General features: G+C 41.0%; 2 protein-coding genes across 3 annotated transcripts; both read left to right on the forward strand.

Annotated features, from left to right (window-relative positions):
• The first annotated feature begins 905 nt into the window (after positions 1-905).
• On the forward strand, positions 906-7059 carry LOC123968621 (E3 ubiquitin-protein ligase UBR5-like). The gene is made up of 12 exons (XM_046045489.1): positions 906-1302; positions 1515-1602; positions 1692-1836; positions 2148-2278; positions 2518-2578; positions 2805-2986; positions 3142-3226; positions 3325-3480; positions 4615-4728; positions 4866-5010; positions 5159-5244; positions 6303-7059. Exons 1-12 carry the CDS (start codon positions 906-908, stop codon positions 6513-6515), a joined length of 1803 nt encoding a protein of 600 aa, XP_045901445.1. The 3' UTR covers positions 6516-7059.
• An 832-nt stretch (positions 7060-7891) lies between these two features.
• mtdhb (metadherin b) lies at positions 7892-16810 on the forward strand. 2 transcript variants are annotated; one of them, XM_046044756.1, is made up of 14 exons: positions 7892-8535; positions 8771-8890; positions 9485-9566; positions 9978-10151; positions 10569-10619; positions 10815-10955; positions 11715-11789; positions 11945-12013; positions 12115-12260; positions 14287-14403; positions 14660-14767; positions 14987-15113; positions 15615-15616; positions 15783-16810. In XM_046044756.1, exons 1-14 carry the CDS (start codon positions 8206-8208, stop codon positions 15945-15947), a joined length of 1707 nt encoding a protein of 568 aa, XP_045900712.1. In that variant the 5' UTR covers positions 7892-8205; the 3' UTR covers positions 15948-16810. The 2 variants fall into 2 exon arrangements, with proteins under 2 accessions (XP_045900712.1, XP_045900713.1); XM_046044757.1 differs by lacking the exon at positions 15615-15616 and having other exon boundaries at positions 7894-8535.
• The last annotated feature ends 728 nt before the right edge of the window (positions 16811-17538 follow it).

Consider the following 17538-nt stretch of genomic DNA (forward strand, 5'->3'; position numbering starts at 1 on the left):
TCTGTGCGTGGTGGTTCTTGAAGCACTGACTCCAGCTGCAGTCCACTCTTTGTGAATCTCCCCCACATTTTTGAATGGGTTTTGTTTCACAATCCTCTCCAGGGTGCGGTTATCCCTATTGCTTGTACACTTTTTTTCTACCACATCTACCACTATTAATGTGCTTGGACACAGAGCTCTGTGAACAGCCAGCCTCTTTAGCAATGACCTTTTGTGTCTTGCTCTCCTTGTGCAAGGTGTCAATGGTCGTCTTTTGGACAGCTGTCAAGTCAGCAGTCTTCCCCATGATTGTGTAGCCTACAGAACTAGACTGAGAGACCATTTAAAGGCCTTTGCAGGTGTTTTGAGTTAATTAGCTGATTAGAGTGTGGCACCAGGTGTCTTCAATATTGAACCTTTTCACAATATTCTAATTTTCTGAGATACTGATTTTGGGGTTTTCATTAGTTGTCAGTTATAATCATCAAAATTAAAAGGAATGAACACTTGAAATATATCAGTCTGTGTGGAATGAATGTATACATTATACAAGTTTCACTTTTTGAATGGAATTACTGAAATAAATAAACTTTTTGATGATATTCTAATTAAATGACAGCACCTTTTAGATATCACAATGAGCCTCAATAAGTAATATATGACTATTTTAAAGTGTAGAAAATGCCTTACCTATCATTACATACACTCCAGCAGAAATTAAGCAACACTGGCATCCCAATAGAGTCCTCTTTATATTACTACTTGTAGAATACACATCCAATATTTACTGGTGTGTTTGCCTTGCATTGGTCTGCTAACTCTGTTCAGAATCAGTTGAAAGATGTACAGAGCTGCAGACCAACAATTCTAATTATTTGGTTTAGTGCTAATATCAAAACAATATGTTAGGGGTGATGATGGCCTAGATGTTAGAGGGCAGGCTCATAATGATTTTGTCTTTTTGTTGTTTATCCCAGATCCTCACAGAGCTGGGTGGCTTTGAGGTAAAGGAATCTAAGTTCCGTCGGGAGATGGAGAAACTGAGGAACCTGCAGTCCCGTGACCTGGCCCTGGAGGTGGACCGGGATCGAGACCAGCTAATACAGCAGACCATGCGTCAGCTAAATACGCACTTTGGCAGGCGCTGCACAACCACACCTATGGCTGTGCACCGGGTGAAGGTCACCTTCAAAGATGAGCCGGGCGAGGGCAGCGGCGTGGCGCGCAGCTTCTACACAGCCATCGCCCTGGCCCTCCTCTCCAATGATAAGCTGCCCAATCTGGACTGTGTTCAGAGTGTCAGCAAGGGCATGCAGGCCAGCAGTACGTGTCATCACGATTACAATTCAAGTATGACAATACATAGAAACTATACTGTATTAATGAACTTGATTTCATTGTTATATTCAATGGTACTGTTGTGCTGCTTAAAGCAGTTATCACATGAGTAAAAATATTTTACATAAAAAAAAAAAAAAATTTACACTCGAAGGTGAACTTGTTCAGTGTGTATCTATGTGTGTTTATGTTTGTAGATCTAATGCAGCGCTTGAGAAACAGAGACCGGGAAAGGGAGAGGAGGAGTGGAGGGCTTCGAGCGGGATCTCGGAGAGATCGTGACAGGTAAACTCCAACTTAATACATGTTCTTCCCTGTGCGCTAAACAAAGTTTGTGCTGTGTGCAACTAAGACTACGTGTTTGTATCCAACAGAGACTCAAGGAGGCAGCTGTCCATAGACACGAGGCCTTTCAGGCCTTCATCAGAGGGAAACCCCAGTGATGAGCCCGACCCTTTGCCTGCACATAGACAAGCCCTGGGTGAAAGGCTTTATCCACGTGTTCATGCAATGCAACCGGTAATAAAGCATTTGCATACGTCAAAGTTCTGTTAACAAAACAGATTTTAATAAGAACAGGTCAATCTATTTTGACTACTACCAGATTTTCATGAAGTTGGCCTTGCACATTTTCAGACAGCAAGAAGAACTCCTCAATTTTTGGAGAACACATGACCTTTGCTTTGTCACCAAGCCACATCAGTTAACTATAACTAAATAACCAACTATATATATGACTACTAGTTTATCTATGTGGAGCAATTGATGGTTTCCTTCACTATACTTAATCAGCTGTGTGTGTGTGTGTGTGTGTGTGTGTGTTTCCTCAGGCGTTTGCCAGTAAGATCACAGGCATGTTGCTGGAGCTGTCCCCTGCCCAGCTGCTGCTGCTGCTGGCTAGTGAGGATTCCCTCAGAGCCAGGGTAGAGGAGGCCATGGAGCTACTCATTGCACATGGAAGGTAACATAACCTGATCAATAAGAGATAACTTTATTAATCCCCTTAGGGGAAATTTAGGTTGACATAGAGGAATGTAATCACATAGACATATTTGCTAAACTGATTGTCCTGCTCTTAATGACTGTGACATTAATCGGCTGTACGAGCCGACAGTAAAATGATATCCAGATGAAAGTGTTCAGAATTTGATTACACTGTGAAGTTTTAGAAACTAACTATAAACCTTCTATCTCCTCCAGGGAAAATGGTGCTGACAGCATATTGGACCTTGGACTTTTGGAGGCTCCAGAGAAAGCACAAGTAAACTCAACATTTCTGTTTCCACTCCACTCTACTGTCCCAACATGTGTAGTTATTCATTTTATCTCTGTTAATAATCGTGAAACATCTGGGCTGGTTTGGCATACTTACTAATATTTCTCTCCTGTTAGAATCTAAATTATCTGAATGCTTTTGTACAATGCCTTCTACAGTCAATCTTGCCACACCTAACAGTCCTCCCCTCATCCTTTATGTGTGGTTGCAGCAGCAGGAGAACCGTAAGCGACATGGTTCAACCCGCAGTGTGGTTGACATGGAGCTGGATGACCCAGATGACGGGGACGACAACGCTTCTCTGTTCTACCAGCCAGGCAAACGAGGCTTCTACTCCCCTCGGCCCGGCAAGAATACAGAAGCCAGGCTGAACTGCTTCCGTAACATTGGCAGGTAATGAATTGTCATGTAATTCAGTCAAACACGAAGAGGTGTGTGTGTGTAAAATGGAAAAAAACTCGATTTCTCCAACATCTCTTAAATAGGACAAAGTTAGGGGGAAATAAGTCACCTCATCGAAATAAGAAGTATTTGTATTTTCTCTGCAGAATACTTGGGTTATGTCTGCTTCAGAATGAACTCTGTCCAATCACGTTGAACAGACATGTCATCAAAGTGCTGCTTGGGAGGAAGGTAAGAGTTGACTTTTTGCACCTGCAGAAAGACTCTGACATGATGTTGGTGTTTTTCAGAAAGAAGTTTCTAAATCTACTTACTTTTTGTTACTGCAGGTGAACTGGCATGACTTTGCATTCTTTGACCCTGTCATGTACGAGAGCCTGCGGCAGCTGATCCGCCATTCTCAGGCTGGTGAAGCAGATGCAGTATTTGCTGCCATGGACCTGGCCTTCGCCATTGACCTCTGCAAAGAAGAAGGGGCTGGACAGGTAAAGGACTACACTGTCACTGTGTGACCAAATGTAGTGAAAAACTAAATGCTAACAAATTAATGCTAAGCCCGAGCCGTTCAGACTAAAAATATCAATGCATTTTTAAAAAAATCTCAAAGGGTGAAATGAGCATGTTACTAGAGGCACTGGTGAGAACCTAGGAGCAAGAATTTTAAACTGATTTAGCTACATGCAACAAGGTGTTTACTGGAAATTTGCAGATTTATGGGACCTAATTTAGACACAGTGCTAATGTCGGTCAGAAAACAGTAGCGGTTTCTGGTCACACTCAATTCAAACAATCACAGAAATTCAGACTCACTGAACACCACAGAAGATTCATAATGCACCAAAAACAAAGACATGAAGAGTATGTCCTTCATTGTATCCTCCCACTAAATATAATGTAAATATTAGTAATCTCAGGAAAATCAACCACTGTGGCCTGTTGTTCTGTTTCAGTTATCTACATAATTTGCATCACAGAACATGGATATTGTAAATGTTAAGCTTGAGGATCAACTTTCGAAAGCAGTGTATACCATAGTGCCCGCGGGCCACAACCAGCCCGCCAGCAATAATAACTGGTGCGCGGCCAGATTGCTTTGATAGCAGAAATATAAAAGCTCAAGAACTTTTTTTGCAGCAATGCTTGATGTGGAGTTTATTGAGAGCTTTTATTAAACGTGTGATTGGATTCCCCTGAATCTCCTCAGGGAAATGAAAAGCGTCCGTAGGTTTTTGAATACAGATCAAACGCCGGGATGCGCACACACTGCAGAACATGCTTTAGTGTGTGAGCATGTGCAAAAGTGTCCCTATAATCAATTTGTTTAACAAGGGAGAAAAAAAGAAATCCGCAGTTAGTTGCAGTCGATGTTACAACCTTCCTAACGGTTATCCCGCACAGTACCAGCTGAGCTAAGCGTACACATAAGCATAGAAGGAAATTTGAAATAATCTGTCTTTTTTCTGGCCCAACATGTAACAGCTTGAAATAAATTTGGCCCGATAGCAGACTTATTTGCCGACCCCTGCCATAGTGGAAAGATGTATGATAGATAATGTACTCTGAAATATGTGTATGCTGTAAATTAAGTGTTTGTTGATGCTGTATTCTTCCTGATTCAGGTGGAGCTTCTGTCTGGTGGGGTCAACATGCCAGTAACCCCCCTCAACGTGTACGAGTATGTGAGGAAGTATGCAGAGCACAGAATGCTGGTGGTGGCTGAGCAGCCTCTCCATGTAAGTAAAAACATTTATTCAGTATTCCAGCAAACCCTAATCTCAAATAGTATCCGGTTTTTGGAACACTGACAAATGTTTTGTCAGTCACCAACATATGTATTCACACCAATTATGTATGTCTGTGTCTTTCATAGGCAATGAGGAAGGGTTTGCTGGATGTACTTCCTAAGAACGCCCTGGAAGACCTGACGGCTGAGGACTTCAGGCTGCTTGTCAACGGCTGTGGAGAAGTCAACGTCCAGATGCTCATTAGCTTCACCTCTTTCAATGATGAATCTGGTATGCTGCTCTGTCTGGTTTTTCTCTGCTTTGTGTCCGCTTCTGTCCATTTTCCTCTTGTCTCTCTTTCCTGCATTAACTCAGAAATGAAAAATGTACAGTTTTTTGCTGTAACATAATAAGCAAAGACTTGTACTTCATCCAACAGGGGAAAATGCAGACAAACTACTGCAGTTTAAACGCTGGTTTTGGTCCATAGTGGAGAAGATGAGCATGACTGAGAGGCAGGATCTGGTAAGTCCATTCTCATCAAATTAACCTTCAAAGACTTACTGGGGCTCTCAGCTATTCAGTGCTTAGAACTGCCAATAATTACATGAGGTACATTACTTCAGGCTCAGATTAACCAATAAAATATACAGAGCCTTCTCCGTCAGGCCCCCCTGAATTAAGAATGTCACCTAGCCATTTCAGTCTTTTAATCCCTTCCTGAAACACTCATTTCAACATTTTTAAGTTTTTACTTGATTGCATGAGTTGTAGTTTTATCCCAGCTTGCAGAAGTACTAGCTAAGAAATTGGTTAGTTGGTCAGTTTAAACCACTTTAGGCTGATTTGGTGGCTTTGAAGCACCTATTAGCAGGGCTGTAGGCCTTCTACCCTTTTAAGTCTGTGCACAGTACACTGGAAACGTGTTATTGCACTGTCCTCTTACACAAGACCTCCACTACAGTCTGTAATAGTTGCTCCTTTTTGTAGCTGCGCATGGTGAAATGGTAGAACTAAGTGCAGTACAGGAGCAGTAAAGTATTGGGCAGTGAACTTTAAGTTATGTTTAATTTCTCTCCTTGTGTTTATTTCTTCTGCTTGTTCTTGTTTTTCTCCTTCGCACTGTGGTATCGCCTACAGCATATATTTATCATGTCAGTGCTAAAGAATAGGGATATAAATGAACTAAACTCTTTTTATGGCCTCATTTTTATGTATGAGCAAAAAATATACTCCAAAAATCTCTGACATGCATCTGACGGAGCAAAGGAGCCTGGGCTTCTGCAGACTTACTGCATTGTTTAAATGACACATTTGTTTCAATTTAAGGACCACATAAGTAGTAGTTACATCCTGTCGAGACTAGCATTACGTCTATTGTCATTGTCAGACATTAAGTGATATGCATGACCCGCACTAGTAAACAGAGAGCTAGGATGTATTCAATAATTTGTTTAAAGCCTTTCTCTCTTGTTGTCATTTTTTTCCTACTCATCCCAGTACACAAACACTTGAACATTATAAAATACAGTGGTTCTTAGATGGAAATGGTAATGCTGACTAATTAATTTCCTTGTCCTCAGGTGTACTTCTGGACCTCGAGCCCTTCTCTGCCAGCCAGCGAGGAGGGCTTCCAGCCGATGCCCTCCATCACCATCCGGCCTCCAGACGACCAGCACCTCCCCACAGCCAATACCTGCATCTCACGTCTCTACGTGCCACTCTATTCTTCAAAACAGATACTCAAACAGAAACTCCTGCTAGCCATTAAGACCAAGAATTTTGGTTTTGTGTAGAGGTTCGACATAAGAGTTTAAAAAAAGGAAAAAAAGAAAAACATGTTTACTGTTGTGTAATATTTACCTAGCTCCATTTTTGTAGATTTTTTTTGTCTATACAATTTTATGAAATTCGACATACTGTCGCTATCTCCCCAGGCGGTAATATTTGTTTGTGTTGTGAACACAAACAGCTTGTTATTTTTATTTCAATTTTTATTGTTTTTTTTTCTTTTGTGTTAATGAAGAAGAGGTATACAGTCCAGAACATTCCTGCATTGGCACTGTAAAATGTAAAGCCCACAGCCCTACTCTATTGGCTTAAAACTTTGCTTCCCAGGAATGTGGTTTGACAGGAAGCTGTCTGCCGAAACCCAGCCAAAGATGACAGCAGTAGAAGTATTTAAAAGAAGAAAAGACACACTGTGATTATATGTTTTTTTTTTTTTTTTTTCTTCCCTAGAAAAGTACTATCACTGACAGTTCACTGCTGCCTTTGTGGAAAGTCCTCTTTTTCTTGTACAGGGGGAGTAGGGAATTTCAAAATAAACTTGGATGCAAATAAGCTGTCCTGTCATGATTTTTTTTTTTTTACCCAGTCCTATTTTAAGAGTAGGTAATTAATGTTAAATTAGCCTGAGAAACTTGTGCTTACCTGTGACAAAGTTTTGACCTGCAACACACCAGCTAGTTATTTAATCTGTACTCTCCCACAGCCCTTCATAGCCTACTGGGTAATAGCTACTGTAGTAGTATTTTAATAATTGTTGTTAATGCACTGTTTTACACTAGATTTGTTGTGTATTTGCATTGTATAAATAAAACAAAGTACAAAGTAAATATTTACAAAATCTTTGTATTGCTGGAAATGTGCAACCACACAGTAAATGTAAGACTGTTTGACAAAGCGTTTTACAAAATACACCAAGTAGCAACGGATTTGTTTGTTAACCAATGTTATTGGCCAATCAGCATGGGAGAAATCGTATCCCCGCCCATTTTAGTGGTGCTGTCACGGTCCGTTTGTGTTGCCTTCAAAGATTTTCTGAAAACAGGACATCCGTGTACCCGGTGAACAAGGCTGGGAAAAGTCAGATTATGACAACCGAAACATCGGGATGTGTCATTTATGGGGCTAAAGCACTATGTCAACAATTGATAGCAAATGTGATACAACAAATAACAGGACAAAGCAATAGCTTGAGCATAACAGGTAATCCCCTTCAGTCTGCCACATAATACAAACTGTCTCTTGAAAATAACAATAGCTAGGGAAACAATAGTGTTTAAATTACTTTTCTTCGAGCATTAGTTACATGCCGTTACAATACACGGTTGCGATTTACAGCCTGGAAGTTCCAGTTTACAAGCGACAGTGAAGGCGACGCTTCTCCTCCTTGAGTCAAAACTGAGCCATATGAGGTGAACCTGCTTTACTCGCGCTTACATTGTGGTAGTCAGCTAACGGTGGCATATTGTCTTACGATGATATCAGCTAGCTTGCTGGCTAGTTAGCTAAATTAGTTTGTTGCCACAGCCTTTATCAGATTTAGCTGTTTGGCTTGGCCTATGTTTCTGGCGGAAGACGGATGAAATTAGTGTCTTCCATCATGTCGAAGTCGTTCCGTTATTTTTAGCTAGGACTGCAGGCTAGCGCAGCTAATAGCGGCAAGCAAAGCGTGACTAATCGGTCTGTTAATACAATACAATGGAGCAGTGGCAGGACGCGGCCTCTCAGCAGGTCAAGCTGCTTACACATCGTCTCAATGAACTGTTGTCCAAAGGACTGGGGCTGCTGCGCTCCGAGCTCGGCGTGGATTTGGGACTGAAGCCTGAGCTTATTCCGCCATGGGTGATCCTCTTAGCGGCATGTACCGGGCTGGTGCTAATGGTCGCTCTGTGGGCCTCAACCTGTCGGGCTCTCTTCAAGAAACGACCCACTGTGAGCCCTGTGGACGACGGCATTGAAGTTAAGCGAGGTGTCAGTAAACCTGTCAAATCAGAGGAACCGAAGAAAAAGAAGAAGAAGGCAGAAAAGGCACGTGAATGAAACTAGTCTAACTTGCAACCTGTCCTAGCTTGATAGCCGTAACGTTAACAACGCTAGCTGTCAAGCTAACGCCACAGTGACAGTAGTTGACCCTCATGGCTAAAAGCCTTGCTAGCTTCAGCCTAGTTTGGTGGTTTTAACGTTACATATTGACTGCTTGAAAGGAATATAGGTGAAAAATTGTTATGGCCCTCTACATGCTTTCTTCACATGTTCCTTACAGAAAGCCCAGTCAAATGGGAGAGCTGTCGCTGAACCACAGGAAGAAGCCATTGAGTCGGAAGAGATAGTGCCACATCACCAGTCGCCCCCACCAGAAGTCAAGGCTGAAAAGGTTGCAGAGGTAATTTGCGGTTTCAAAGACATGTGACAACATGGTGATGGGAACTGAACCTTTGATTTGCCCGGGTGATGTCTGTATAAATGTTTGCACTTAGCTGCAATGGCTTTAAAATCATATCATTATTTATTCGGGCCCTCTGAAGTAAAAATCAGTCGAGAAAACTGTCACCCTGCAATGATGCAAGCAGACCAGCTGCCAGTGTTAGATTACAGTTTTTAACTTGCAGATGCAGCAAAATCCTGTAGGATGGCTCCTGGTTTAAGATGGCACAAGGTGTAGCCTTTCATCTAATCCCTCCCTTAGGATGCCACAAACTGTGGTCCTAAAGGTGCTGGAGGACAAGATGTAGAAGATTATTGCTTACAAAAAGGACATGTAACAGATGTAGAGAGTCTTGGACAGTAGATGTAGTTTCACTTATAAATAGACATGGCTTGAGCTTGCTGATTTGATTGACTGTCCTTGGTTCTGTCAGCATGGGGTCACTTGTGCTGGATAGCATCTCCATTAAAGCCGTTACCCCATGTCTTTAAACCCAGTCTCACAATCCCATGTTATTCTTGTACTTTATGCCCAATATGTCTTTTCTTCCAGGTAAAGAAGTCCAAAAAGAAAGCCAAACAGGCTTTAAAGGAGACCAAGACTGTGACTGCAGATGGCAAAGAACCAGAAGAAGGTGAAATATTATGAATCGCATCATAATTATATTATCATTTGGTTAAAGACATGTCTGGTTATGGTAGCACCTATTTGAGGAGGGCTGTTGTCCTTTTGTTTCTTTATTAATCCACCATTTTCAGTAACCAGGCCATTGCACCACATAGGGAATGACTCACTGCCTGTGCTATTTGAATATAAGTGTGGCCTTCGTTCAAAACAACTGAATATCTGAACTGAATTTATCCCTGAGTTATTGCTGCCTTTGACAAATTTTCTCAGCATAATATATTTAGCGTGCATGTGAAAAGTCTCTGCATTTATCCCTTCATCCTGCCTAATCCATACCATATTTCCTCACTAATCCCACAATGAACCCTTGAAGTATTTTGCAACTAAATCCACATGGCACTCAATGTTTCTTTTCAAGGCACATGGGAGACTAAGGTCAGCAACAAGGAGAAGCGTGAGCAACGCAAGAAAGACAAGAGTTCCAGCGATGGCTCAGTCAGTCCTGGAGGAGGGGACACACCCGTGAGCACTCCCCCTGAGCAACCCAAGGCCTCTGCAGCCCACGCACCTGCCACCCAGAAGAAAAAAAAAGGTGGCTCTTAAAAAACATAACTCTTAAAAACACATATTTTCAGCATGTGCTTTGCTTCCGTGATAAGTTTTAAAATTGGGAAGAGGGGAGGAGTTTGCATCAGTGTTCTGTTTTTTTTTTTTTTTTTTTACTTGTATACATTCACATAATGCACAAACCCTCCAAGCCATCTTGGAAAAACAGCCTAATATGTCACCTAGAGAGAGAGAGAGAGACTACTGCCTGTTGTTGTATGCTGTTGTTGCATTTGGTGGGTCCCTTGTTGACTAGACTATGAATAGATGCTTTGGGGTAATTTAATTGAGTCTCGAGTGAGTTTTCCTGAGGTGTTTTGGCTGAAATGTTTCTGTGTTTTCTTCCTTCACTAATAGGCTCTTATTGATATTCGACACATTATTATATAAAAATCTTTTTCAGGAGAACCCACAAAAGTGAAGGCAGAGAAGGCTGAGGCTGTTGTATCTCAAGGTAATTATCAGCAGAAAATGCTTCACTTCTTGACCAGGTCATAGAGACACCCCAAGCACTGATATCTCACCGATGCATGCTCTTTAAACAACCAAAAGTTCACAAGCTTCACTGGGACCTTCTATATTGGATGTGTCGCCAACCTGACCTGTGTTCATTCTGGCTGAATATCAAGTGGTTCTCTCTTGGTATCAGTTAACAGCAACGTGGTGGCAGCGGTGGCTGCTGGTGTGACTGACATGGCTGTAAAGGTTCCTGCTCACAACGTTGCCCCAAAGACGGGCCCGTGGACAACCAGTAGAGAAACGGCGTCAGTTTTGAGAGCGGAGATTGATGGTAAAAATGTTTTTATCTCTACTACTTAACTGCTCGGTTGTTGAACCATAAATCACGTGTTAGTTTAATGCTTCAAACTTTATCGCGTTTCATGAAGCAGTTAATGCCAGATGATAACCTCTAAATCTGCTGCAGTGTCAGATGTGTGATCAGTGCTATCGGACTCATGTTGCCTTTCACATTAAGAATCAAGCCAATCATTTCTATGCAATAAGATAAACAGATTTTAAAGAAGAAAAGTCAGATTGATGAGTAAATAATTCAAATTAGCTTTTGAAAAAGTCAAATGTTTTTAGAGCTGTAACGAATAAGGGATCAGTCGATCAATAGAAATTTCATCACATATTTTGATAAATCATTGTTTTGGTATATTACACATTTGATGGATCCAGCTCCCTAGAATGTGATGCTTTTCTTGTCATACGTGAAAACCAACTGAATATTGTCTGGCTTTGCACTGTTGGCCGGACAAAACCAAACATTTGACAACAGCCATTTTTCACTATTTGCTGACATTTTATAGAGAAATCGATGAATTTAGAAAAATAACCAGATTGATTGATAATAAAAATAATTGTTGCAGACCTAAACTTTATACAGAAAGACTTAACTCCACACCTCTGTTAATATACATGGGTATCGAAGCAATTCGATTGGTGCCATAAAAGTATCAAAGTTCGATACTGAGTCCATGTGATTAACAAATTATTGATCAGAATTGACTGGAATTATGTCACATAAAGTGTGTGTGTGTTCCAGAGTCATGGACTGTGATTGAGAGGGGGATGCCGACAACAGAGCGAAGTCTGGTGTCTTTAACTGGATTGAGTGCTGGTAAGTTTACAATAAACTGATGAAATGACCAGTGGAGTTTAAACCGTTCTCACATCCCTAGATTGTGTAGTGTTGTTGTAGTTGTTTTGTTTTGTTTTTTTCTCGAAGCATCCCTCGTAGACGGCAGGTGGAGTTATTGTTTGTGTCTTTTGTAGAGCCCCAGCCTGTGAGGGATCTGCCCTGGCTCAGTCAGCCCAGAGTGGACGACGAGTGGTCTGGACTCAGTAAGGATCATAAAATGCTTGTCTTTAACTTTGATGCAACTTTTAAGTTATACTATCCTCCTTTACACTTCTATTTTCTGACGGTCTGGTGTGTTTCTCAGATGGTGGTTCAGTCGACCCCAGCTCTGACTGGAACGCCCCCTCTGAAGCCTGGGGCAACTATGAAGAGCCCACTCCTGAGCCCCCTCCCGCTCAGGAGCAAACCCTCCCTGAGCCCGCCAAGGTTAATCTGCTGATTAGAGCGGCTGTAAGTATGCCCTGGCTTGGGACAAAACAAAGTAATATGAGAGTTACCTGGAGGTTTCAAAAATAACAACCCAGTAATTGATGACTCCAATGGGAGCAGGCCCCAGGGGCAACTGTCCTGTTTTCTTCCCCTGAATGTGCCCTGCTACTCCCAGTAGTGACTCATCATAATAGACACAAAGCCTTATGTTCTTTATTTAAGAATATTACAAGCCATGGTACACCCAAACAGGTCATAGCATGAGAATCACTGGTGTAATTAATATAATGAATGATCTGCATAGCACAATTTAATTCTTACGATAATTAACAGAAGAGTAATAGTGGCATGCATTGCTGTCTGGCAATGTGGTCCTTGGGATGACCACCAGATGGCGCCAGAGTAAGCTTTTTAAATTCTGCGTTGTCTTAAAGGTCCAGTGTGAAATATTTAGGAGGATCTATTGTCAGAAATGCAATGTAATATTCATAACTATGTTTTCAGTGGTGTATAAAGCTCTTACATGTCGAACAGTTACGTTTTATTACCTTAGAATGAGCACGTTTTGTCACTACGTTGAATACATACGAAGAAGAAGAACCAGTAACGTTAGAAGATGGGCTGAATGATTTGGGTAAAACATCTAATTGCAATTTTTCTGCCAGATGTTGCGTTTACAATTTGATTTTTGATTTTTTTTTTTTTTTTAATTTGTTTTAAGTTTAGCTAAAGTTCAATATTCACTGTCAGTCTATTTTTGACTGAAGCCGCGTCAAGCAGTACAGAGCAGATGAACCAGGCAGGAAGTCAGACACAGGCATAGAGAATCCAGTCGATTTTCAAAATAAAACACCCTGTGCAGACTCCCGATTGTATATCAACAATAAACACAGTTAAAACGGACAAAAAAACAATTTAACTACATAGCCTACTTAACCATGGTAGAAGCGCACAAATCAAGGAAAACCGAACAAATCGCAATTTCAATTTGAAAACGATAAATTGTTCAGCCGTAGTAGTAGTAATCGACTGGTTTATTAGAAGTGAGAAAAGAGAAATGGACCACACATATTTAGCACAAGAGCCAACCGAGCGTGTCGGCCACCGTAGCTGCTCATGCTCGCTTGGGAAGGGAGGGGTGAGCAGTGACTGGAGCAGGTGAATGCACCAAGAGCTGCTGGTTGCAATTTGCAACCCACACAACTAGATGCCACTAAACCTTCACACTCTGAACCTTTAACATTGCAGTTTGGAGTGATTTTCTTTTCTTCTTTTTTTGAGTATCAAAAGGGTTCAGTAGAAACAACTTTTTTTTTTTTTTTTTTTATTCCATTCCAGCCTACATTACCCACAATGCAACTTAACAGCTGGCAGGTGGAGATTTAGATGAGCTATGCTAGTAGTGGCTAATGTAGCCTCAAGAAGAGATGAGGAGAGGGTAAGTTAATTAGTAGAGCACCTTTTACAACAAGGCTAATTCAGCGTGCTGTACACAAGACATGAAAGGCATTACAGCAAGATATGAAAAACACAAGGCAATAGAAAATTATTATTATTAAGACTTTAGATTTAGAAGGATTAAAAAAGGGTAAAATAATACAGACCAGAGGTCTGATAAGCTCACTCCAAAACCGCTCCCTCTGGTGCCACAAAGTCTTCTTACAACATTGTCACATGCAGTATTACTCCTAAACACCTTTTAAGCAGAGTTTACTGGAATAATAGCTGTTAACATAAATCTAGGTATAGATGGTGTTTATTGTGGTTTGTCACAGTCAAATTTGATATTGCCACAACATGTTGGCAAAGTAAGGAATTACAAAATCCCATGCGCAGTGCTTTACAGTAAACTGAAGTCGGCCTTCATCCTATTTGAATCAGAGTTTCTGTACCGGTTTGAAATTAAGGGTTGTTCCTCGAAATGATGAAATCTGAGATGTAAAGACTTTCAGTGACTTATTTCCTCTTCTATTTTGCTGCTGTATTTTAAGTTTACTAGTCTTTTATACTCTATGTTTCTGAGTTGTGTTTTATCCTTGTTTGTCAGGACGAGGATGAAGATGAGAAGGACAAGGGAGAAACTGCTGCTGATGGAGCAGCTAAAACTAAGAAGAAGAAAAAGAAGAAGAAGAAGGCTGCTGAGGAGGGAGGAGCGGCCGGCCAGGTAACTGCTAGTGAGAATACACACACAAACACGCAGAGTTCAGACTTAAGCGACTAAAATAATATCTTGCTAAATACTAATTACTACTGTCCATTCGTCCGATAGATGTGTTTTCTATGCTTTTGACATTCAGGAAGCTTGTCCATTCTCTCGGCCCACTTGATCAGCTAATCCATATTACAGTCTTTGAGATTTCTAAAGTTCACCTTGAATTCACTGCACAGTTTGATATAAACTTGGCTTGTGTCCTGTGAAGGGTGAGGAGCCAGAGAAGGAGGCGATACCTGCAGCCTCGGTGAAGAAGCAGCCACCTGTTCAGGAGAATACTGCTGCCGTCCAGCCTGTCAAAGCACCTACTGTCGAGGTGAGCAGTGCTAATATGTGACGCATCGTTCTGCATTATCCATGAACAGTCCTGTTATGTCCTGTTTAATATTAAAAAGATAAAATGGCTGTGAATACAAATTACATTGAGATTAATAATGTAAATGTGAATTTTCGACGGGCAGTATTTTTCTTTGCTTTTTTGGATTTGAGGTCTGTGGTGATCAAGACACTAACCATGTTTCCCTTTCTTTTATAGGCCAGAGTGGAGCAACCAGTGAAGGACAACATATCCCAGAAAACCCCTGTCACACAAGTGCCACAGAAGCCAACTTATGGAGAGCCCACTGCCAAGCAGAACAGTGTTTCTGCTCCAACACAACAAAGTAAGCACACAAGTCTGCTACCTAAACTCTGAACAACTTACAATGGTGGCCCTCCACGGCATTGATAGATATCTCAGTCTTTCTCAAAACATGAGATTCTCTAATTACACTTCTGTCTTTTATTTTTTGGAAAATGTGGATCTGTCCTTTTTTCAGTCGTGGTGCATACTGTCATGATCCCCCTAAATGCCCTTTGTTTTTAAGCTTTTGAACTGTTTCTCCAGTATATAGCTGGCGGTGTACATTTACCTTGCTTTACCTCACTGCTTCTCCTGCCTTCAAAATTAAATCTGAAGAATCAGGGTTAATATTGGTAATTGTTTGTTATTGAAGCTGAACCAGAGACAGATTTATGGAACTTTCCTAAAAGCAGCAATTTGTGCTCTTTTCAGGCACATTTCCCGGCCTTGTTGTCCCTATATCAGGCCTTTATTTTTTTTTTTCTGAGCATCACTCTGTTAGCCATCGTGTTCGACTCCTTTTTCGAATGGATGAGAACAGAAGTCCGTACAGTCTGTTCTCAGCAGTGAACCGAAATGGATATGATCCTTCTGACTTGAGTCGGTCTGTTGAGCATTTGTGAAAGCTTGAAAATGGATAAAATCATGCGAATCACATGACTGGAGTTGTGTGACTCATCTCCCACTCCATTTTTATGTGTTTGCACAGAAAAACCTGAGGAGAACCAAGCGCCCAAGCCGGCAAAGAAGAAGAAGGCGAGGAGAGAGACATGAGAACCGAGTCCACTCTGCAGACCTCTGTATGCAAAAGACTTCATATCCTGTTTATGCAACACCTTTTTTTGACAAGAGCTTTGAACTAAGGTCATCATGATGGACCTAAACCTTAAAACCTGTCGGGAAAATGAGAGAACTTTTATACATGTCGAGTGTCAGTTGATGGATCGTTGAACCTAGATGCAGTGCAATCTAAAGTAATGCAGTGTTAATGATTTTTAAGTATGAATTTGATACTCTTGATTCTGTCTTCTAATTCCACTGAATCAAATAACGGATTGAAAAAGCTGTATTGTAGTAATTAGACGTGTAGAAAAAATACTGATCATGTTTAGAAATCTGATGTTATGGTGGCTAACGACTGGATTTTACTGTGTAGAGAATGAAAACGGTCAACATGCATCAGGTCACACAACACTGGGCCATAATGTTGAACTGGCCTTTGCTCTTGCGGTCTTTTATTTTGTTCTTACAATTGTGAGCCATGATGGTACAGCGAGCGCTGTCGGTGAGGGGAAAAAGAGCGGAGAAATCAATTGTTTATTTCACGTCAACAGTTTTAGCTCAACAAGGTGTAATCATTTGTGACAAAGGAGGCATAAGCATTGTAAAGTGCAGAAAAGGGAAATCATGTCTGCTCTGTATTTTTGCATTTTTAATCTGTGATTACAACATTTCAACTGACTCAGTCCACCTGGTTTGTCCCTTGTCCGATGTTGTGCTGCGGTGTTTCGAGACAACGGTTTCCTTGCTGTTTTTACTATCTGTGACTGCTTTGTGGCCAGAACCATGTGGGAGCCTCTGATCGTAGATGTAACGTTGCAATTTCATCAACATCTTCATGATTTTCCACCTGTGTTTGATGCGGAAGTCTTCAGAACCTTTTGTAAAACCTGTTTGTAATAAAAGAAAAGCTAAAGCCATATGTAAAAAGACTAAATAAAGGCCAGTTTTTCTATATGTGGCTTCATTATAGTGCAGTTTTTAGGTCTGTACGATTCATCTGTGCCTTCATTGACAGAAACAACGGGCAAATTACTAAAATCATCAGAACAGACTGGTTTTAATGAGCTGTCAGGTTGAAGCCTCTGGCCCTGGCAAATCTTCGGGGAAATAAATGCTGCTACAACAAAACGAAAGAAAATTAACTAGGAGTGCTTGACAGTTGGACTAAAAGAAAGCTGCAGAGTGCCCTAGTAAGAAGTAGTTGCCATGATGCTGTTTAAAGACAAGACCAGTAATTTCTAGAAGAGTATTTAATTTAAGCTTCCTCTCTGTAACATTATGTAAATGAATTAAGGCACACTGATCTATTTTGGTCAAGTTGACCAGAATCAGACCAGAAGCTTGAGGATTAGGTCATCAAAATAATAGCGTAGTGTCTTTTATTAAGTTGTTTACAGATGGTTGGAACAGTTTAAAACTTGAACAACTGAGGCACTAACGTGGTTTACAGAAATAAATATTGCATTGCCTCATGTTCATAATCTTATCTTGTTCACTGTTTCAAGCACAGATGTGCCTGGCCTGGATAGCCATGCTGGACACTTTGCCTACTGAGCTTTGGACTAGGTAATGATTGTCTGTGTAAAACAGATATGGATTTTAATAGTCCCATCAAACCAAACTTCTGTATTGGAGCCACTTGTTATTTTTCAATCATGTTTTTGCCAACTTTATATATACCA

This window comes from Micropterus dolomieu, linkage group LG03, assembly GCF_021292245.1.
Source record: "Micropterus dolomieu isolate WLL.071019.BEF.003 ecotype Adirondacks linkage group LG03, ASM2129224v1, whole genome shotgun sequence".
In the NCBI taxonomy this organism is placed as follows: Eukaryota; Metazoa; Chordata; class Actinopteri; order Centrarchiformes; family Centrarchidae; genus Micropterus; species Micropterus dolomieu.

Bases quoted from the DNA above. Each gene is read 5' to 3' on its own strand.
- LOC123968621 (XM_046045489.1), top strand. From the start codon at position 906: ATGTTAGAGGGCAGGCTCATAATGATTTTGTCTTTTTGTTGTTTATCC. The intron at 2,579-2,804 runs GTAAACTCAACA...GTGTGGTTGCAG, and splicing joins AGGCTCCAGAGAAAGCACAA to CAGCAGGAGAACCGTAAGCG. The intron at 4,729-4,865 runs GTAAGTAAAAAC...TGTCTTTCATAG, and splicing joins TGGCTGAGCAGCCTCTCCAT to GCAATGAGGAAGGGTTTGCT.
- mtdhb (XM_046044756.1), top strand. From the start codon at position 8,206: ATGGAGCAGTGGCAGGACGCGGCCTCTCAGCAGGTCAAGCTGCTTACA. The intron at 9,567-9,977 runs GTGAAATATTAT...TTTCTTTTCAAG, and splicing joins TGGCAAAGAACCAGAAGAAG to GCACATGGGAGACTAAGGTC. The intron at 10,152-10,568 runs GTGGCTCTTAAA...AATCTTTTTCAG, and splicing joins CACCCAGAAGAAAAAAAAAG to GAGAACCCACAAAAGTGAAG.